Genomic DNA, 23,532 nt, shown 5'->3' on the forward strand with positions numbered 1-23,532 from the left:
TTACATATATACAAATATATGATATATATATATATATACATATATATATATGTATATATGTATATATGTATATATATATATATATATATATATATATATAATATATATATAATATATATATATATATATATATATATATATTTATATATATAAAGAAGACTTATAATATATATATATATATATACCTGAAAAGTGACATCACTCTTCTTCTTCTTCTTCCTCCTCCTCCTACGCTATTTGTTTGTTTCTTCTATTTTCTTTGTTCGTGTTTTTTCCTGGTATGTTTTGTTTCGGTTTCTTATTATGCTACGTACTTTCTGGGTCCTTTTTGAGGACGGAAAGTTCTCGGTAATTTTCGCTTTTATAAATTTTGAGTTCACGGGTACAGGTACGAGGTAGTGCGCGCTGATCGGGCCGCCACGCGCGCAACATGCACACGATTTTAACTTCCGCAAATTACGTAGGTGATCAACACGGTACGGGATCGGGAAACACCGAGAAGTTTCGCAACAAAGTTACAAAAAAACGACTCAGAAACAATAAGGCATGATAAAGTTTCTTCAAGTGGGACCTGTATAGATTCTTCACATTTTGGAAAACAGCAATCGAAGGACTAATGTTACGTTGACGTTCGTTTTGAAGACGTTGAGAGTAGGAATCGCACACTGCCTAGGCGTGTGTACAAACTCATGAACTTATTCTTGTGGTTCTTGTGTTGTGTGGAGTCTCACTCAGCGCATAGAGAAGAGTGTGTAGATTTAGTGCGTGTGCAGCATTGCCATTGGCAGACAAGACAGGCTGCTGTCAGTGTCAGACTGTTGTGAGAGTTTTTTTGTTGTTGGCAGATTAACCTGCAATAAATAGGATCAGTCTGTACGGTATAACATGAACATTCATTGAGCAGGATTTATTGGAAAGTATGGAGTACGTGGCACAATTTGACTTTACGCCATCAAAGGATGATCAGGATGAACTTGGCTTCAAGAAAGGCGAAGTATTGAAGGTAGACCTAACATTGCAAGTTAGATCAGGATTCAGGGCAGCGGTAATCCTAAAGTAATGTGGTTTCACACCGGCTGACTTCGAGCAAATTTCCCCACCAGAAATTGATTGGCCTTGTAATACAATGGTTAGCAATTAATCGCTAAATGAAATGGCCTATCACGATCAGTGTTGCACGTGAATTTTGTTCAGTTGGCTGACAAGGAACCATTCAGAATTGTTCTTTCATATTAGCAATTAATCGCTAAGATTTGTGTTACGGGGCCCTGGATCGGAATTGACCTGTTTCTAAGGCTGTTTCAATCTATTTGGCATTGAAGAAGTGCATTATACAGTGTGAAAGGAAGTCCAGTGGATAGATGTAGACAAGTTAGACTGAGTGATATATCCGCTGTTTCTGAGGATTTTTTAAAAACATTTCAGATTTTTTTCCTACTACTAAGTACTAGGGCTACACAGACGGATGTCGGCCATAGGGCTCATAATGTATGTTCGACCGATGCTAACTACAGTATCTATGGAAAAAAGGGTTCGCTTCCGCATCCTCTTCGATTACTCCTTGGCCTGGGCTGGTTGTCAATGTCTTTAATATTTAACAACACTTTCTATGCCACTACATGTATTTCTAGGTGTGATACGGGATGTGTTTCAAAATATGTTTCAAGAAGAGGAAAGATGGGTCTTGTGTCCTTTTAGCTGCTACCAGGAGTAATTTTCCTGTTATTTCATAGCAATTTTCTCCACATTTTTTTTTCTACACAAAAGGTGTTTAGCAGATACAGTACAGAACATAGTTGGTGTCTTTTCTCTTATGACCAAAAATACTAAGAGAAAAGTCTGTAACTAATTTATTTACAGTGATGTAAAAATCTGCAGTCTTTAGATAAAGGTCAAGTCCACTCCAGAAAAATGTCAATTTTGATAAAAAGAGAAAAATCAAACTAGCATAATGCTGAAATTTCCATCAAATCGGATGTAAAATGACAAAGTTATGACATTTTATAATTTTGTTTACATGTATTTTTCACAAAACAGTAGGCCTACAACTCGGTGTCATGCAAATTAGACAATCGATGATGTCCCTCACTATTTCTTTTGGTATTTATTTCTTGAATTATACATTATTTCATTTTTGTATCACCTGCATAGCATAGTGAGACTACAGGCAACGCTTTTCTGAGGGCGGCGGTGACGTCAACACCAAATCTTAACCGAAGATTAAATTTTTGAAAGGACAGCATAAGTTAGAAAATATATGGACCTAGTTCATGAAACTTGGACATAAAGTTAATCAAGTATTACTGAACATCCTGCCTGAGTTTCAAGTCACATGACCAAGGGCAAAGGTCATTTAGGGTCAATGAACTTTGGCCAAGTTGGGGTATCTGTTGAATTACCATCATAACTTTGAATGTTTATGGATCTGATTTCTGATTCATGAAACTTGGACATTAGAGTAATCAAATATCACTGAGCATCCTGTGCGAGTTTCAGGTCACATGATTAAGGTCAAATGTCATTTAAAGCTAAATGAACGTAGTTGCAGTCAAACACTGATTTTGTGAGAAAGTCTGTAAAACCAAGGTAAAGTATTGATATATCATCGTGGATCTAGATCTGGTACAGTTACATAAACTGAATTTTGTGAAATCATAATATCTAGCTAAAAAACTATCACACTGAAGATCGCCAACACAGATAGGCACACGTGGGACAGTGTATTATTATTGCTGGAATAAAGACCCGACGGAAGTGACCGAATCCGCACTTATTTTGCTTATTTCTCAGCAATTACACAATTTCTTCAAGAATCCTTTGGCACATATTTTTTATTCATACAAACAGACACTTTGGTGATCATTGTATTAAATTCTGTAAAAAGTCATTTTGAGATCATTCCCAAAACTGGAATTTACCTTTAAGGTCAATGAACTTTGGCCAAGTTGGGGGTATTTGTTGAATTACCATCATAACTTTGAAAGTTTATTGGTCTAGTTCTTAAAACCTGGACATAAGAGTAATCAAGTATCACTAAACATCCTGTGCGAATTTCAGGTCACATGACCAAGGTCGAAGGTCAATGAACTTCGGCCATGTTGGGGGTATTTGTTGAATTACCATCATAAACTCTGTAAGTGTATGGATCTAGTTCATAAAACATAAGAGTAATCAAGTATCACTGAGCATCTCCTTTGAGTTTCAGGTCACATGACCAAATTCAAAGGTCATTGAACTTTGGCCATTTTGGAGGTAATTATTAGATTCCTGTTATAACTTTCAGTTTATAGATATACATGTAGTTTATAAATATGGATATCAAGTATCACTGACAAGTCGTAGGTCGCACGATCAAGGTCAAATGTCATTTATTGTAAATGAATGTAGTATTGTATCATATGAATGGTGTTTTTTGTGAATAATAGTAGTTTTCGAAGTCAGCACTGCTGCTATATTGAATCATGTGATGCAGGTGAGACTGCCAGAGATGCTCCACTTGTTTACAGATTTGACAATTATGACCAACTTGACTGAACCAAACATGTATAGCATTACAATTAGAAAATATATTTAATATATAATAAAATACAAAATAAATAAGGTAGTGAGTGGATGACGTCATCACTATCATTTGCATACTGACCAGGATGTATATATGGTAACTGTATTGTGAAATTAAGTGAAACTTCCAAATATCTTAACTCTCATATTTTACATCCGATTTTGATGAAACTTTCAGTGTTATGCTTGTTGGATTTTTCACTTTTTATTCAAATTAACTTTTTGTTGGGGTGGACTTATCCTTAAAAAAAATGTGGAGCAAATTGCACTGCAATTACAGGAAAAGTAATCAAATTTGATAAGTAAAATATTTCCCTATAGGCCTACTACAAAAATAATTTATCTTGAATGTTTTTCTTTTTTCAGGTAACAAAGAGAGAAGACAGGCATTGGTTGTTTGCTCACATTGGACCAAAGAAAGGATTAGTGCCAGAAAATTATCTTAAACCTGAAGAACACAAGTAAGTCATGTGTTTATTTGTTTATGAAGCTTGAACATGTCCAATGGATCTGTCATGTGACATCAGCTTGCAGTTACAGGACTTAATATCAACATGGATGGGCGCACTATGTATGCATTTTAGACAAATTGTCTAAAAGGAGACCTCCCCCCGAAAACAGTGCTTTAAACAGCTTATAAGTATTAAATGTGTGTATATTTGTTTGATATGACAGTAATATTGAAATGTTGTGACATTAGAAATTGCATTTGAAATTGATGTCATCAATATTTTGGTCTACAAGATATATGTCTTAAGCATTTATAAGGTAAAATCCAGACATCCCCATCCAATTCATAGTAGGGTCATAAAAATATCAATTGTAACTTGGAGCCGCCACCCCCCCCCCCCTATCCATTGCAGCTTTTTATTTGAAGTCTTGTACTACCTGTATAGTATTAGTTAGTATGTGAACGTTATGGACATATATGGGAATATTTATTGGGGAAGATGTTAGTATGTCATGACTTGACAGTTAGTGAAAGTCAAGTATCTATATCAGATCTACACATGTACATACATGTATTTCCAATAAACCCGCATAGGTCTGTACATATCTCCAAAAAGCACTCGTACATGTACGTACATCGTCATACATGTAGTTCTGTCCTTTGTCTACATACATACCTACATGTATCTCCACAAAACCCAGAGGTCTTTCATCTTTGTTCTCATACCATTGATATTCTTTCTCTTTCTTTGTTGCCTTTCTTTGGCTAAAACAGATGGTATAATGGTGGACTCACGAGAAAAATGGCAGAGGAGAAACTTATGGACTTGGAAGATGGTGCCTTTTTGGTGAGAGATTCAGAAAGCACTCCTGGTAAAGGAAACTTCTCCCTCTCTGTCAAGTAAGTTTATTTTGTGCTCAATATACATTTTTGTCTGACCTGCATAGCAGAGTAAGACTATAGGCGCCGCTTTTCCGACGGCGGTGGCGTCAACATCAAATCTTAACCGAAGGTTAACACATGACCAAGGTCAAAGGTCATTTAGGGTCAATGAACTTAGACCATGTTGGGGGAATCAACATCAAAATCTTAACCTAAGGTTAAGTTTTTGAAATGTCATCATAACTTAGAAAATATATGGAGCTAGTTCATGAAACTTGGCCATAAGGGTAATCAAATATCACTGAACATCCTGCCTGAGTTTCAAGTCACATGACTAAGGTCAAAGGTCATTTAGGGTCAATGAACTTTGGCCAAGTTGGGGGTATTTGTTGAATTACCATGAAAAACTTTAAAAGTTTATGTATCTGATTCATAAAACTCAGACATAAGAGTAATCCAAGTATCACTGAACATCCTGTGCGAGTTTCAGGTCACATGAACAAGGTCAAAGGTCATTAAGGTCAATGAACTTTGTCCATGTTGGAGGTAATTATCAAATTGCTGTTATAACTTTCAAAGTTTATGGATATAGTTTATGAATTGTTGACATAGGGGTAATCAATTATCACTGACAAGTCTTAGGTCACATGATCAAGGTCAAATGTCATTTAGGATAAATGAACATATTAAAGATCATTATATGAATGGTGTTTTTTGTGAATAATTATTTTATAGTACTCAGCACTGCTGCTATATTGAATCGCGTAATGCAGGTGAGACTGCCAGAGGCGCTCCACTTGTTAGTGGCAAATTACACTGTATACAAATTGTACAGCAGTTATTTAGTTTCTGCAACATTAAACTTGGCTGAAAGGTTGACTACATGTATTACATCTGGATAGAGGAAGCCTTGTAGATCTTTATAGAAGAAAAAAAATATGCTGAAAAAGTAAGAAAATATGCCTGCCAAGACACAGGACTAATCTTCTTCTAGACCTGACAGTGGACTCATTTACATGTAAGACTGAGAGCTGGACATAGACCAGCTCACATTGGACTCGCAAACAAGATGAATCAAAGAAGTGTATAAAAAGAAAATATTAAACACTTGAAGACTTTTGTTTCCTCAATTACATGTATGTTAACATTTTCAGATCTTATTTTCACATCTTTGATCAACCAATTAGAAAAATAAAGGTAACAAATTCTTGAAATGTTGGATGTTGATACATGGAATTACTGTATTTACAAAAAGTGATTGTAGGGCATATTTTCTTGCAGTTTTGAAGCATTAATGGAGATTACAATTGAGATACTTGCAGGATTTCTGTAATTTGGAAGGCACAGCTTAGACTTCTAATGCACGTGGCATGGTTAACTTTACGCATTTCCTTTTGATTTTTGTCTCGCCTGCATAGCAGAGCGAGACTATAGGCGCCGCTTTTCCGACGGCGACGGCGGCGGCGGTGTCAACATCAAATCTTAACCTAAGGTTAAGTTTTTGAAATGACATCATAACTTAGAAAGTATATGGACCTAGTTCATGAAACTTGGACATAAGGTTAATCAAGTATTACTGAACATCCTGCACGAGTTTCAGGTCACATGACCAAGGTCAATGGTCATTTAGGGTCAATGAACTCAGACCATGTTGGGAAAATTATTTTCAAAATCTTAACCGAAGGTTAAGTTTTTGAAATGACATCATAACTTAGAAAGTATATGGACCTAGTTCATGAAACTTGGGCATAAGGTTAATCAAGTATTAGTGAACATCCTGCTTGAGTTTCAGGTCACGTGACCAAGGTCAAAGGTCATTTAGGGTCAATGAACTTTGGTCAAGTTGGGGGTATTTGTTGAATTACTATCATAACTTTGAAAATATATGGATCTAGTCCATGAAACTTGGACATGAGGTTAATCAAGTATTAGTGAACATCCTGCTTGAGTTTCAGGCCACATGACCAAGGTCAAAGGTCATTTAGGGTCAATAAACTTTGGCCAAGTTGGGGGTATTTGTTGAATTACCATCATAACGTTGAAAATTTATGGATCTAGTTTATGAAACTTGGACATTAGGTTAATCAAGTACCACTGAATATCCTGTGCGAGTTTCAGGTCACATGACCATGGTCAATGGTCATTTAAGGTCAATGAACTTTGGCCGTGTTGGGGGTATTTGTTCAATTACCATCCTAACTCTGAAAGTTTATGGATCTAGTTCATAAAACTTGGACATAAGAGTAATCAAGTATCACTGAACATCCTGTACGAGTTTCAGGTCACATGACCATGGTCAAAGGTCATTCAAGGTCAATGAACTTTGGCCGTGTTGGGAGTATTTGTTGAATTACCATCCTAACTCTGAAAGTTTATGGATCTAGTTCATAAAACTTGGGATATAAGAGTAATCAAGCATCACTGAACATCTCCTGTGAGTTTCAGGTCACAAAACCAAGTCAAAGGTCAGTTAAGGTCAATAAACTTAGGCCATGTTGGGGTAATTGTTGAAGTGCCATCATAACTTTGAAAGTTTATGGATAGAGTGAATGAAATGTGGACATGGGTGTAGTTGACAGTCTTAAGTCTCCGTTCAAATGTCATTTATGGTCAATGAACATGGTATTATGTCATTATATGAATGATGTTTTTGTGAATGATTATTTTATAGTAGTTTTCAAAATTAGCACTGCTGCTATATTAAATTGCGTAATGCAGGCGAGACTGCCAGAGGCGTTCCACTTGTTTATGATTGTTTGTACTTTTTTATTTTTGCAGGTTTCAAAATGCAGTACAACATTTCAAAATTCTAACAGATCAGTCTGGAAAATACTTCCTGTGGGTGGTCAAATTCCTCTCTGTAAATGAACTCGTACATTATCACATGAAACACTCAGTCAGTAGATCACAGGTAAGATTGAAATTCTTATTTTTTGAGCATGATGAAACTGTATGATATTGTCGTGGAAGAAAACAATATGTTATGAGAAAAGAGACTTATGGTAAATATATGTGTACAATTCTTTGCATGATCATGTTTGACAACACTTTTGGAAAGAAGGGTCAAGTCATGTTGAAAATTTTTCTTTCCAGATACTGCTGTCATGTTTTACCAGTCAAGAACTTCGGTGTTCTGTTAGATGGGTGTTTGAGATTTGAACACATTTGATGTTTAAAGCGATAACATGTTCCCAATAATTAAATTCTTCAAGTACGGTAATATACTTGTATTTATCATCATCATCATTATTATTAATTATTATTGTTATTTATTTATTTAAAGTCTACACGTAGGACCACAATAATGCTGTTATTGTAGTCCAACATTTAGACTTTCATGGTGTTGACTGAGTGTAACGTATAACGATCTTTCAGAGTTAAGAGAGAAGCGAATGATCTTCATTTTCTTAATAGTTTCCAACTAAAAGTAAAACAAAAGAATTTCAAGGAAATATGGAAAAAAGATTACCATTTCATGGGTTTAAAGGTATAAAATATGAAATTTCAGCAAGATTTGGTGAAGATTGTTTAAGAGCAAGATGGCATGGCTGAAATTCCCCTTGAGAACCGGGGCAGAGATTTTTTTTCAGAGGCGAGTACATGTAGCTCTGCCTGGCGTGGTGACAATCCTGATTCTTATACAAGTACCTGGGCAATTCCAAGCAAAAGTGGACGTTTTCCAAAAAATTATATTGGCTCTATTTCAAATCTGGATTAAATTTTTCTATCAAAACTCATATGGAATTTCATATCAAAAGGGGAACATAATTAGCCACAATTTTTTTTTCTTACGCATCTCTTTATAGGAGAATCCAAACCATACAAGAAATTCTATACATGGGACTACATATATTGTTTTTTACTTAATTTCAATTTAACAGAAAACTATTGCTTGTTTTGTAAAATTTTCTTTTGGATAATATGAAGGTCATCATTTTGCATTATATCAAACAAAATTTTTTAAATAAGAGTTCATTTTACGTTGCCCGTGAGTGGATATTTCTGATGTCACTCCGTAACCGGGTATGGGTATACGTTTTAAGTCATAATTAATGAAATAATACACCAATTTTTTAATGTAATGCAGTATATTAAAGCTAGAACATCATAGAATCCAATCAATAAATCAAAATTATGATAGCAATTCAAAATTCACAGAGTTTGAGCAATATGTTTTCTCCTCAAATATGCATGTCCATTTTGCGTCACTCCGTAACCATGTTTATGAATATTCATATCTCATTAATTCAGTGGATCAAAATAACAAATGTTATTATTTTGAAAAGTGGGTTTTAGCAACTACTGTCAGGTACCATTTCTTTGCAAATAACTATTTAAATATGGGTGATATCTTTGTTTGAATGCAAAAAAATTGTTTCTGAATGTCACTCCGTAACCGTGGAACTGCCCACCTCCTGTATCAGGACTGCCCACCTTCAAAAAGGACAAAGCTTTGTTCATTCCTGAGCAAATGGTGACCTGTGTTGTCCATGTTGCAAAAGTGAAGTGTGTTGAAATTAAAGATATGGGTGAAACAAGAATATCTGTCTGACTTGAGTATTCCCATTCAAATCAGGGAGTAATTTTCCTGGTATCGCATGACAATGTGCTCCACATTTTTTTATGACTGCTACTTCAAATTTCTTCCTTACATGTATATACGATTGTACGGAAAATATGTGAAACTGAAAGCTTTTCTCTTACCTCAGAAATGCTAATCAAGTTTGAGAAGTAAAATTATTTCCTGCTAATGATTTGCTCTTTGTGATTGTGTAAATGCACAGTAAATTGTCACAAATAAAACGAAAATGAACTTGTGAAGAATAGATGAAATGTACTTTATTGAATGTGGGGCAGAGATATTTTGCACCTTATTTTTGCCAAGGTTGTAAGACATAGCATATAAATATATAGAGAGAGAGAGTTTGTGATAGTTATTGTTGTGTGAAGTACGGTCATGTAGATAGATGCACATGTAGGCCATCAAGTACATTCAGGAGTTAGTAAATGTTTATGTAAACATTGTTTTTCTTGATTCTTGATCTACCCCTGCTCCATGATAAATGATGCTTTGAAACAAAGCTATTAAAGTTTGTACACTGAGGAGAACATGTACATTGTACAAATTAACTCTACATACATATTGTATTATTGGCTCAATCACGTGTTTATTCATTTCTTTACAGACTATAGTTCTCCAGGAACCATATGATATTGAAAAGGTAAGCCTACCTTAAATAATACTTCATAATTATACATTTGATTAGGGCCTCAATAAGTCCAAAGCCATCCAAGGTCATGGCTTTGATGCCCTTCCAAATAGTTGTAGACTTAAAGCAAACAATTTTCATTTTGTCTGTGGCCTTAGTGTCCTATGGCAATCCAGTACATGTGTTTATTTAGAAGTAGGCCTACATTTTCCAATAGACCCTTTTTTTAATGGCCTGGAGGCCCTGGACGCCCCTAAAGTGAGCGCTGCCATCCCTTTCCCTTAAAATACCATGTTAAAAATGGCCTTGCCCCTTTGAATTCTTAATTCCAGCCCTTTTAGTGTGTGTTTTGTATGATTCGTTGGTTGTAAAGTACTTCATGATCAAATCGATTGCAGGCTGATTGTGTAACAGTATACATGTACATGTACAGTCAATTGTTACTCCAATGATTTTTATTTGGATTTTCGTAAAGAAAGGGGATCATTTAAAACTTGACATGTGTTCTGAACTTCCATTCAAACTACTATTTTTAATACTGGACAAGTCTTGATAATTGGTTATACAGAAAGTTATTCATCAAGTGTCTCCTTTCCATTTCCACTTTGGACAATGGCTTATTTGAAGCCATATTTGCTTTAGTTTTATTCATGAAATATGGAGTATGTATCCTTTTCCTTTCTTTATTTGTACTGATTCCTTGTCATGAGAAAGTGGATCTGGGGGTCATTTCATGAAACTTTTCGTAAGTTAAGAGTGACTTTTAGAACGACTGGTGATCCTTTCTTCTTGTAAATGATATTCACCATTAAATATTGATTGGTGATTATTGAGCGCATAAGAAAGGTTCACCAGTCGTTCTTTATTAAAGTCGCTCTTAACTTAAGAACAGCTTTATGAAACACCCATCTGGTATAGAAACATGTACATGTATACATGTTTTTTATAAATGGACTTTGTGAAATTATGAATATGAAATTAAAGCTAGAAAACAATCCCACTGAAGATCATCAACACAGATAAGAACATGTCAGACGGTCTATTATTATTATTGCTTTGAAAAAAAAACCAACATTGTGGTGGAATGTAATGATTGTTTGTTTTTTTAATTTTTCATCAATTTCACACTTTCTTTGGCACATTTTAACCAAATATTGTTACAGACACTTGGGTGGTAATTTGGTTAGATTCTATATGAACTCATTTTGAAATTGTTACTCGACAACAACTGGCATTTTGTCTCGCCTGCATAGCAGATGAGACTGTAGGCGCTGCTTTTTCGACAGCCACAGTGATGGTGGCAGCATCAACATTGAAATCTTAAACAAGGTTAAGTTTTGAAATGCCATTATAACTTTGAAAGTGTATGAACCTTGAACATAAGGGTAATCAAGTATCACTGATCATCTTGCAAGAGATTGAAGTCACATGACCAATGTCGAAGGTCATTTAGTGACATAGTGTTAATGAACTTTGACATTGTTTTAGGTATCAACATTATAAACCAAGGCTAAGTTTTTTAAATGTCATCTTAACTTAGAAAGTATAAGCTCCTAGTTCATATTTTTGAAATGTCACATCTTTGAAAGTTAGGAAAAAAATCTCTGTAAAGACTTGCTAGCGTATACCGGTAGTGCAAGCGCATTTGAATTCAATGAATTGACGTAATCTCTTTTGCCACACCTCCTTGCGGAATGAATTTTTATAGGTTAAATGAGATGAGAGTGCTATAAAACGGCATTCCTCATTGGATATTGCTTCAAAAATAGGTGTGTCTTTACAGAGATGAAATGAAGATGAAGACTTAGTTCCCACAATACCGATTCAGAGAGATTTTAAGGGCATTTTATGTGATAACAGAGATAAAATGGATCTCGGACTACCACTCCTGTGGATAAATTCTTCTCTTTTTCTTCTGGGAAGTGTTTGATGAAATACCTTATCAGTGATGTTCACTGACAAATTACATGTATGTTCTGAATCAATCAGATACTTTGGGAAAAATTGCACGGGGTCTCAGGCGAACTTTCACCCCTGGAATGTACAGAAGAGCCCTTGAAATTCCCCATCTATTGCAATATTAAAACTTATTGAATGTTGCAGATTTAGGCAGTAGGTAGTGTAAAGTAGCCCCTCAAAATTATGACATCTGTGATAGTCACTTACAAATTTGTATTTGTTTAAAGGGCAAGTCCACCCTTACAAAAAAGTTTATTGAATTAAAAAAAAGAGAAGCAAAGCGCTGAACATTTCGTCAAAATCGGATGTAAAATAAAGTCATGACATTTCAAAGTTTTGCTTAATTTCACAAAACATGTGCATATATCTTTGTTATTATGCAAATGGGGGGGGGGTGACCGATGACATCACCCACTCACTAATTCTGTAAGTTTCATAGTTTAGCCTGCGCTGCGATTGGAAATTGTTCCAGTTGTGAAGGAAAAAGCAAAGGAAAAGGAAAGTTGAAGTAAGTCATGATGCTGGACCCTGTCTCACAGAACTTTTAATAATTGCAATCAAACAGAGTTGCATTCAACCAATCAAGTGACACATTTTCATTAGCTTGTAGTAGAAGCTTCTTACTTGCCATAGATTGCAGCTTTTGTGAAAATGATTTCATTATTATTTCCCTCGTAATTATTCTGTTCTGGCCAAGGATACTGATCTTTGCACCAGCTTAAACCCTGTTTAGATCTGTCTCTTTCTGGTGTCACACTAGACAATCATCTGGAACGAGCACTGCATGAAATTCCTTATCAAAACACGAGGTAAACATGCGAGGGCCGCTTAGATTAGAACAAAAGTCTGCCGTAATCACGAGATGCGATGTGATCGTACCTACTCCAGTGAGGGGAAACGTGCGCTCGATCAATTCTAAAACATTTCTTTTTTTTCTTCATCTTTTCGAACAACTACTGTATGTATTTTTCTGGTTCTATTTTTATCTTCTTTTTTTTTTCCAAGGAATTTTTCATGAATCTCCTTGTATAACTATTTTCATCTTCTATAAATTCTTATCTATATTTTGTTCTCTCCTTTCTTTTTCTTCTTTATTTCTTATGTATTTCGATAATGTTTTAATTCTTCTTTCACTCTCTTCTATCAAATCTTATGTATTTCTATTTTTCAATAAATTCTTCTCTTCTATTTTCTTCAATCAATTATGTATTTCATTGTTTTGAATTTTCTATCATATTTCCTGCTATTAATTATTTTTTATTTTTCTTTGTTTTTAATTTTTCTTTCATATTCTATCAATTCTCATGTATTTCTATGTTTTAATTTTCTTGCATCTTTTTTCTATCAATTCTTAGATATTACTATGTTTTAACTTTTCTTTCATCTTTTCTTTTATCAATTCATATGTATTTCTTTGTTTTATTTTTCTTTCGTCATATTTCTTCTATCAATTCTTATGTATTTTCTTGTTTTAATTCTTTCATCTATCAATTCTCATGTATCATATTTTGTTCTCTCCTTCCATTTTCTTTTTTATTTCTTATGTATTTCTATGTGTTTTGATTATTCTTTTATTCTCTTTTCTTTCAAATTTATCTTATGTATTTCTTTTTTTTTTATCTTTTTTTCCTTTTTCTTTTGTCAGTTCTGTGTTTAAACTTTTATTTTTTGTACTATTAATTCTTATGTATTTCTTTGTTCCATGAATTATTTTGTATTCTGTTTTAATTCTTTTTTTTTTTTTCTATGAAATCTTATGTATTTCTTTGTTTTCTCCTTCTGTTTTCTTTTCTATAATTTCTCACGTATTTCTTTGTTTGAATTCTTCTTTCCTCTTCTTAATCAATTTTCTTATGTATTTCTTTGTTTATAATTACGTCTTGATTCATCTTTCATTTTCATTTTTTCTTCTATTTGCTTTTTTCTTTTGTCAATGTCAGTCATTGGAAAAAGCATGTGCTGCATAATGATTGAGACCATGTGCTCAGATAAGGACATCCATTTTCTATGCCGCGTTTATGCCGCGACCGGATCTACAGTCCAACAGTGGATCACGCCATGTAATCGCGCGATTGTGCTAGACTGTATAGCATGTGTTTTCCCTCGTGATTCCCGCAGATTCGTGCTTTGTGCCGAGACCGTTTAAATCTAACAGCTCGTCTAGAACGACCTGCGGTAACATCCGGAGGCGTTCTGATTTTTTACAGATCTAAACGGGGTATTAGAAATTCTGTGTTTATGTTGTCTTATTGACAACAGAACACTGTACAACTTTGTATTGTGTCCATTTTCTCAAAATGTGCCTTTTGCCTCACAGGATTTCAAATTGCGATGGTATAGAGATTAAGCATTTTGAAAAACATGACATTTCCTTTTTAAGGACGTTCCACAGTTAAAGTGAAATCCATGTCATTTTCGCCAAACTTTGCACATAGATACTTTAGAACCTTAATATTCGAAATATGCAAAAATTAACATAGGTCCATGTGCTTGATTTTTTGCTATAGAGCTTCAAAGTTCACCCAAATTGATGTTGTTAAGAATTGCATATTCAAAAGAATTTGGCATTTTTAGACCTCGCAAGATTACTACAATGAGTTTAAACCTCTATTACTCAGTCAAAATACATGAAAAAGTCATCAAATTTCGCAAGAGAGTTAATAATTGTATCGTTATAATGGAGAATCTATTTATAGTGCTATTTGTTTGCAGTTTTAAGTCTAACAGCACTGTCAGTTCTTAAAATGGCGTAAAAGATAACAAAAACCCAATCTAAACAAATGTGAAATTTGAATAACATACTACAAAAGTACAATAAATGCTGCACTTTATTCAAAATCCATGTCATTTTCACCAAAATTTGCAAAGTTGTAGAGGAAGGTATACCTAAGAGGTACAAACATTTAAAAATGGGGGTTCATGTGCTTGTTTTTAAACTATCAGCATTTTTATTAGAGCAAATGTGCTTTTTAAAACACACAAAATGTGCCGAATGCTTTGTATCTATGTGAAGAAAAAATCAAAACCACTCTACCATTTATTCAAATTCGGGGACTTATTCGTGATTCTTGGCAGCACTGCAGAGTAAAGTATTTTGAAATTGTAGAGATGTTTTTTAAAATGGTCAATGGAATAATTCAATTGTTTAGCTTCATAAGATAATGCATCGGATCTGCAGTTAGAGTGCAGATGATGAGAAAAATCAGCTCATATCCAGAGCTAATTAATCACCCGTTCATCCATTGTGACGTCAGCGCGCAGAGTGTAAACTATGCGCAGATCACAATGAGCACAAACATAACTGTGGAACGTCCTTAAACAGTGATTTTAATGTGTGTTTTATGAAATTCTGAAGAGAAAATGGAGTACATACATTGTACTTACAAAAGATCCAGATTTCCCTTTTTCCTGTAGTTGACACACTAAGCTCGCCCCAAGATTTCCACAATACATTTATAGCAGACCTGTTAACCATATAGCCGAGTTTACAGTGGTGCTCGAAATTTAGTGAACCCCTTCTTGTCCTTCAGTTGCCATGTAACGGTCATTTAATATGTTTTCTGTACATGTATATTGCATATAAAAATGTAAACCAGTTTTTAAAAAATCCTCTATGGACAATAAAGTTATTCTATTCTATTCTTTAATTTTTAGATTTTCAAATCTCTTGGAAATTAAAAGAAATTTATGATTTTTCCCCCTGATATTGAGGATTTTCTAAATGGCCCAGCAATTTTAACAAAACTTACACAAAATAAAGAAAAATGTATAAGAACAGAATAGAAAAAAAACTCCAATGGAAAAAAAGAAGTATCAACTTTCTACAAATATACTGTAAGCACAGTCATGCTAAATGTAATATAGTACAGTTTGTATAGTCATAAAGTGGAGCTCAAATGTAAATGAAACCCACCAGAAAATGAACACACATATTTACATTTCTGCCATGTTTTAGATATTTAATTGTGAAGTCAGGTGATAAAATATTACATTCAATAAACTTTATTGAATGCACATGTAATATTTTGTCACCTAACTTCACAATTAAATATCTAAAACATGACAGGAATTGAACATTGAACATTGCGTTTTGTGGTGGGGTTCACTATAAACTTTCTAGCACAACTATACCTACTCTAATTACAGGCCAATTACATACGGATACGAACGTCAAATGTGGGAAAGGAACTCAACTCTTTATTACTCAGACAGTGCAAATATTCATATGACACCTTGAGGATTTATACTGTATCTATTAATGGTTGGCTACTTGCTGTATTGTTAAATAGAAATTAGTCATTTGATAATTACATCCAGCTGTGAGTTTGGAGTTATGTAATGAAGCCAGGACGTACTGTACATCTATAGTTCTTCAAAACACTGTACTATATCTAAAAATGCTACATGCATGATTCAACCACCCCCCTCAACATTTTTCGCACCCATTCTGCTGCACCTTACCATTGACATTAACATGAAATCAAACACACCTCTGCACAAGCAAACACATTTAACAAACATACATGGGTATTTCAAACCACGACTCAAACCATGTTATTTCACAGATCTCTATGTTAATGTTGATGTTAAGATGCATGAAAACAAAAGAAACCGTCGAGAAACTCATTCGTCACCCAAGAAAAAAAGAACAGTGACTTTCAGTATTGTGTTGTTTTGCAACTTTTGAGTTTTGACCTTGCCCCACATTTCAAGACACTGCACCTCCATATGAACCATAATCATATCATGTTGGGGATCATTTTAAAGAGAATTATATGGTCTATTTATTGGTATCAATCACACATTAATATTCACTTAAACGGAGGAGGGATTATTGATCAAAGTCAGATTTCCAAAAAAAATTTGAGGGGTTTATATAGAACTTGATGTGGGGGTGCCCCCAAAATTTGCAATTTTCAGTGAAATATAAAATTATTGCTATTATCCCCCAGTGCTCGGACCAAATTTCACCTTTAATTCTTATGTTGCAATAATACATGACCGGAAATACTATCATAAAAGTATTTGGTGGCCATCTGTAAGCCATGATGCAATTAAATGTCTCTAAAAGGCAATTTTTTTTTTTTTGGGGGGGGGGCATCATGGTCGTGTCTTAGAGACATCTAGAAAGTTTAAGTTGATTCGGTTTATTTCTTGGGTGGCGACGAAGCAATAGGGGTTACCAGGGTGGTAGCTGCTCTTAAAATGCCTGATGTTTAGGGTCATTTTGTTACCTAGCAACCGTTGCTAAGGAAAGTATGGAAAATTTTGGCACCACCCCTGAAAATGATTAGTATGAGATGAAGAATGATTGCGCCACGTTTCATGCTTTTAGCATTTTCTGAGCAAAAGTTGCTTTTTTTTGCACCCCTTGCCTTTACTTCATGTGGTTTTAAGGTTCGAGTTGACACATTGCTTGCACAAGGTTAGCAGCTCTGAAAATAAGCATGAGATTCAAGCAAATTGTCAAATCTTTTTCCACATAACAGTACTTTTAATACACTGTCCCACATATGCTTTTCTGTGTTAGTGGTATTCAGAATTATTGGTTTTCAGCCAAGATCATTATTTAACAAAGGTAAAGTTTGAATGCACCGTACCAGATCTAGATGGTGATAATAATTTACCTTGATATGAAAGACTTTCTCATTAATAAATCTTTGTTTGCTTTATACATACATGTACTTATAACTCAACTCTAGTTTACATCTAAGCTGTATTCAGAGTATTGGCTACAATGTATTCATAAATGAACCAATATCTTCCACCTCTTTTTCTATTTGTAGGATGAACAGATGCTTCAGCAGAGAGAACCGGTAAGTTTTGATTCCTTTAAATTATGATGATAAACATGCACCGGGCAATATGCTGCGGGCCCAGAAATTTTGGAAACTTACATTTTTCGACTGAAAATTTACGCCAAATCCTTTAATTTCACTTTAGAAAATGCAAAAGTGCCCCAATGAACATTTTTATGCATCTTGCCCCCCCCCCAAAAAAAAAAAAAAATGCTTACCATCATGGAATTACCTTATGTGGGCAACAGGCAATTTAACCCTAATGACAACCTAAATCGCCCCCAAATTCCCAAAATATTATTGAATGATTTGGAGCGACCAACTTTTCTAAATTTGCCCCAAAATCTGCCACAAACATTAAAGTAAGTTGAGTAAATATTCTTTTTTTTTAATAATTCTACAGAATTTCATGAGAGATACTTTTATACCATGATTGCTTGTAGCTAAAAAAAGTAGCCCTTGAAATGTTAAACATAGCCCCCAAAATTAAAGCAGTCACCCCAATGTGGAAAGAAAATATGAATTATTTCCTACCCTGATAAACATGTATGCAATCATTATTTTGTGTTATTAAGAAATCTCTTGTATTAACCTTGTTGGGGCATTAAGAGCTAAAATCATTTGATATATTTAACTATACAAAAATTGGAAAAGTATAAAGTAAGAATCAATTGATATGGACAATGCAGGTTTTCACTGGTCATGCTGATTTTTTTTTTTTTTTTGTAGGATGCAAACATAGAATAAAATTGCAAATTTTAAAATTCTGATTTTTGTGTTTCTTTTGAGTGTTTCTTGACAGTGGGAAAAGAGTTGTCAATCATTTTCTGGTGACATTTTCTTTATTTGTCTCATATTTGTCGTGAATTTGGCATTTTATAAGTCATAGTGTAATAGTAACTACATGTACATGTGAAACGGCACTCTGTCATATATTTGTACACGGTTTAACTGAAAAAAAAAAAAATAATAATAATATTGTGATGTTGATTGTTATCATTGACTTGGGATTTAAAGTTGGCTTTAATTCATATTTTATTATATTGAAATATGGGATATACATATATATATTAAATATGCTAATGTGTTTTATATTTCATTCTTCCAAATCCAGGCTAATCAGTTTCAACAGCGAGAGGTGAGTCTTTATAACATGAATATTTGCATCCCTGATAATATTAAATTATTTGTGGTATGAATTGTTGGTGGGAAAATTATCATATTCAAATATGGGATATATATATTAAATATGCTTATGTGTTTTATATTTTGTTCTTTCAATTTCAGCCTAATCAGTTTCAACAGAGAGAGGTGAGTCTTTATAACATGAATATTTACATCCCTGATAATATTAAATCATTTGTGGTATGAATTATTGGTGGGAAACTATCCTAGGTTCAATAAAAAAAAATGATTTTCTATAGATTCTTTAACACAATAAGAGCCATTTCGCCATTTGGGAACTCCTTGTACATATACATTGTCTAATACCATTCCAATTTTATTTTAGTTTCATTGATTTTAACCTGTTGTAGACTGAATGAGGGTGCTATAAAACATTTTTTTCATAATCTCCATCCCACAAATAAGTGGGCTTAGTTTGTGTTGGAACTCCACTTTCATCAGAAATAAGGCTCTTTTAAAGTTATTCCTTTACTCTATCACATCTACTTGGCATGAAAGTGAAACTAGGGAGACCCAGTGTATACAGTGCCTATTAAAAAAAAAGTTTACACTTGGAAATAATCCTGTAAAATTATATATTTCTAATATCCTGAAGCTTTTTCCACATTTAAACATTGGTATAGATAGATCTCTAAGAAAATGACGATATAACTATCGAAAAATCTTTCCGCTTGGGTGAGCACCACTTGCTTTTGAAAAACGATTGCGCAGAACTTGGAATAGATATATAAGTAGATGTATCATGAAGAACACATAGACTTCAGCTAGGAATATCGATTTGAAGACGTCTTTTACCTTTTTAACTTGTTTCCTTGCCCAAAACACTACATAGACCGCCATTGCCCCCCCCCCCCACACACACACACACACCGAGGCCATTGTGATGATATCTGCTTTACACAGAGCTGTGATTCACATGAAATGGCTTGGGCTTGATTTTCCTTCTGTGAATCATTGTCAAGCTTGGGAAAAGTGTGGAGAAGCAAGTATTACAAAAATATGAAATGTAAACCCATTTTAAATGATAAAAATCTTGTGAAAAAAATGCTGGAGATGGGTGAGATAATTTACATTCAGCTAGGTTCTCAGATCCTGCTGAGGGTAAAAATGTTAATTTGGGTGGCAAAGTCGTTACAAAATGTTTTGATGTATCTTCATGTATTTTATTTCAATTGGTTAAAAATGCAAAATAAATTTATGAGAAATGTACCGCATGGTCAGTTTGTTTTCGCCTTTTTTCCTTGACAACACTATGAAAATTAGCATTTTTCGCAAATCAATTTCTGCGAGATTTACAAAAATGGACACTGCTTGCTCAAGTGTAACATTCTGTCAAAATTTTTACTTTCATCTGATAGTTGAGACCCAAACCCAAGAATGTGTGTGAAAAGTTATCCCCATATTGTATATTGCAACTTTTGGTTATGAAAGGGGGGGGGGGGGTAGTTAAGGATTTCTATTGGGCAAGTTACATTATAATTGTGCTTTCTTTGTATGTTATTCCGCAATCGTATTCTGGAACTGGGATAACCCCTTTCCAGCTCCTTGTAGCTTTTTTATTTTTCCCATATTTCTCTTGCAACATAAGTTTTATAATTTAAAATTCAGATACCTATTCACTATATTATTGATTCAATTATTATGTTTTTCTTGTTTGAATATATATGTTTTGTATTATTTTTATCAGGAGAAATAAAATCTATCAATCAATCACTCAATATTCTTCAATTCCCAGGACTTTCAAAGTGTAAACTTTTTATTGATACACACTGTATAATAATACCGTAAGGTGACCCCCACAAACCATGCGCGCCACAATAGGAATTATGTGGTAAAAAAACGTGATTGCATGTACTTAATGGTTTTTTTTCCCAGTTTACCCCAGAGATTGTCTTTTGATGCATAGCGTTCAGTCATCCGCTCGCATGTGCAACGTGCCCTTTATTTGGGCTGAATTTGTCTTACCGGTATGCACCAGCCCAACGCCATTTATCCGCATGGATTAGTTTGTTTTGTAGACGATAAACGCGTATGTAAAAGCGAGTGACACATACTGTAAAGGCAAATGCGATGCCTAATATACGATATTGTCGCTTCAGCAAGAACGATGGCACTGTGGCGTGCGCAGGGTGCTACATAAGCACTTGCCCGATTGCCCGGGGCAAGTAAAAGTTAGAGTCGGGCAAGTGTTTTGAAGTAAAGACAAAAACTACTTGCCCGAATTGAGCAAGCAAAATTCTCACTGTAGAATGACCAAAATTAGGGTCGATATGATATGATTATTATGATATTGACCCTAATTTTGGTCATGGCAGGCAAGATAAAATCACTTTGAAAAAAGAAATGCAATAACAAGGTAGATCAGTTCATGTCAAAGAAGAGAAAAGGGTCAATGGTTTATAAAACCGCAAAACTTTCTTTTGAAGAGGTTAAACTATTTTTTTGAAGGATTTTGGGGGGCAAGTGAAATAGATTTTTGGGCAAGTATATTTCAACAATTTAAAAATTTACTTGCCTGACTGGGCAAGTGCTTCTAAAAGGTATGTAGCACCCTGGGCGTGCGGCATACGCATTTTGTCACTTCACAATACCGAGCTATCGGTGCTTCGAAGCAGGTGATGTGGGTTCTAGTCCAATTGCTCTTCTTGTATGAACTTTGTATGGATTATTTTTTTTAAATGTATTAAAACTATTATGTCTTTATTTTCTACATGTATATGTCATGGTGCACTTGTTACAAGCACTGCTTACAGAGTTAAACCAGTGGGATTCGAATCCCACTGGCATTAATCAGGGACTCGGTTTTATAATTATAAGGGGAGCAATAAAAAGCTCTCCTAGAACTTTTAAGGAGAGCGGTAGAGGAGCACTTCAAAAAGCTCTTCTTCAACATACAAGGGGAGCTTTTTGCCCAATTAACAAAATGGATGGAGGAAATGTATGTACTATAAAATTACAATCAACAACCAAAGGAAGTATTTATAATTGTTTTACAATGTATTGTAATTAGATTGTGTGTTGTAAAACCTGTTTTAGTTAGGTTTTGACTTGGCTAAAAGTTAAGTCACTGACAATTTTTTTTTTTTTTTCGGGGGCTCCATTTTAATTTTTTGTGTCAAATTTCGGGGGCTCTTTTTAAATGCTACTTTTTTGTATTTTGAGGAATACCTGTTCACTTATTAAGGAATTATTACTTTTTGTTTAATATTAAATATTGTATGATTTTTAAAGTTATTTATCATGTTTAGAATCTTGGATGTGGGTGTGTGTGGATGGGTGGGTGTGTGTGCGTGTGTGTGTGACTGTGAGTTGGACTTGGATATAAATGAATTCAATATCTAATTTCTACTCCATTTATTCCAGTACAATACCCTAGTCAGCCATGTACATGTAATAAAGGCCCATCACATACCCTAACTTTTCCTGAAGTTCTTTGAAAACGCAGATCTCCATAAAAATTTAATTTCTCTATGGGGGAGTCTAAATTTGGTGAGAATGTATTCATTAAGAACTTAAATATACATGACAATGAAGAAATCATCAAACTTTATTGGCAGTTTTGAATAATATTCCTGAAATGTAAACTCTGTCTGAAACAGAAAATCACCATCATTGAGGCCTTTACTGAGCGAATTGTCCCCCAGAGCTCTGGCAGAGAGACAGAGCTCCAACTGGCTAGCTAGTAAAAGCGCCAATGCGTGAGCCTGCCGCCGTCCTTGTAAAAAAGATGGAGCTTTGTTTGATGATTTATTGTCTGATATAATACCTCATCCCCTAGAAAAAGAAAACAAATGATTTTTTAGTTATAATTGATAAATTAGATAACTTATTTTGGAAGTTAATAAGCCGTTTTGAAAAGCAAAGCCGAATGACAACTCACCAATGCTAGGTTACTAGACTCTGGGATTTATTTCCTGTGTAATTCGAATTATTTTATCACAGAATTGTGATATCTGTAGGGGAAACATGTGCATTCGAAATGGCACACGGCGGTAGTCATAATGGACCCCTAATACATGCAACTCTTTCCCGACCGTTGCGTTGATTTTTTTTCCATACCTGGTACCATGTGTATGGAAATACGTGGTACAGAAAAAATAACGCAACTTCGGAATTTGAAACTGCGCTACTCGCTACTTTTAAGGCTTATTCGTGATTTTGAGTGTGGATTTTGGATGGTTTTTAAAAGGTAAGCGGAGCTCGAGCATATGGCACTAGTGGGCGGTTGAGTTGTTATCACTCGGCAATAATTTCGGGGGCGACATTCAGATTTTATGTCGCCCCCGAAAGCATGATTTTGGGTGATTTCGAGGGCGACTTTAGGCATTTTCGCGCAGGTCAGCTATCGCGAGGCGCGCTATAAATCGCGCTACCAAAAATGGATTAAGGCGCGCATATAGCGCGCGATCGCTCTCGCGCGCCTTAAAATCGAGTCCCTGATTAATTTTTTCTGACTTACGATTTTCATTACAGATCGAGCATACGA

General features: G+C 34.6%; 1 protein-coding gene across 1 annotated transcript; it reads left to right on the plus strand.

The window, feature by feature from the left end:
• Window positions 1-438: 438 nt before the first annotated feature.
• On the plus strand, window positions 439-19,247 carry LOC129270264 (growth factor receptor-bound protein 2-like). Its single transcript, XM_064105444.1, has 8 exons — window positions 439-1,003; window positions 3,928-4,022; window positions 4,787-4,912; window positions 7,673-7,805; window positions 10,081-10,116; window positions 17,850-17,879; window positions 18,976-18,999; window positions 19,149-19,247. The coding sequence occupies exons 1-8, from the start codon at window positions 920-922 to the stop codon at window positions 19,230-19,232; spliced, it is 612 nt and encodes a 203-aa protein (XP_063961514.1). The 5' UTR covers window positions 439-919; the 3' UTR covers window positions 19,233-19,247.
• The last annotated feature ends 4,285 nt before the right edge of the window (window positions 19,248-23,532 follow it).

The sequence above is a fragment of the Lytechinus pictus genome, chromosome 10 (assembly GCF_037042905.1).
Source record: "Lytechinus pictus isolate F3 Inbred chromosome 10, Lp3.0, whole genome shotgun sequence".
In the NCBI taxonomy this organism is placed as follows: Eukaryota; Metazoa; Echinodermata; class Echinoidea; order Temnopleuroida; family Toxopneustidae; genus Lytechinus; species Lytechinus pictus.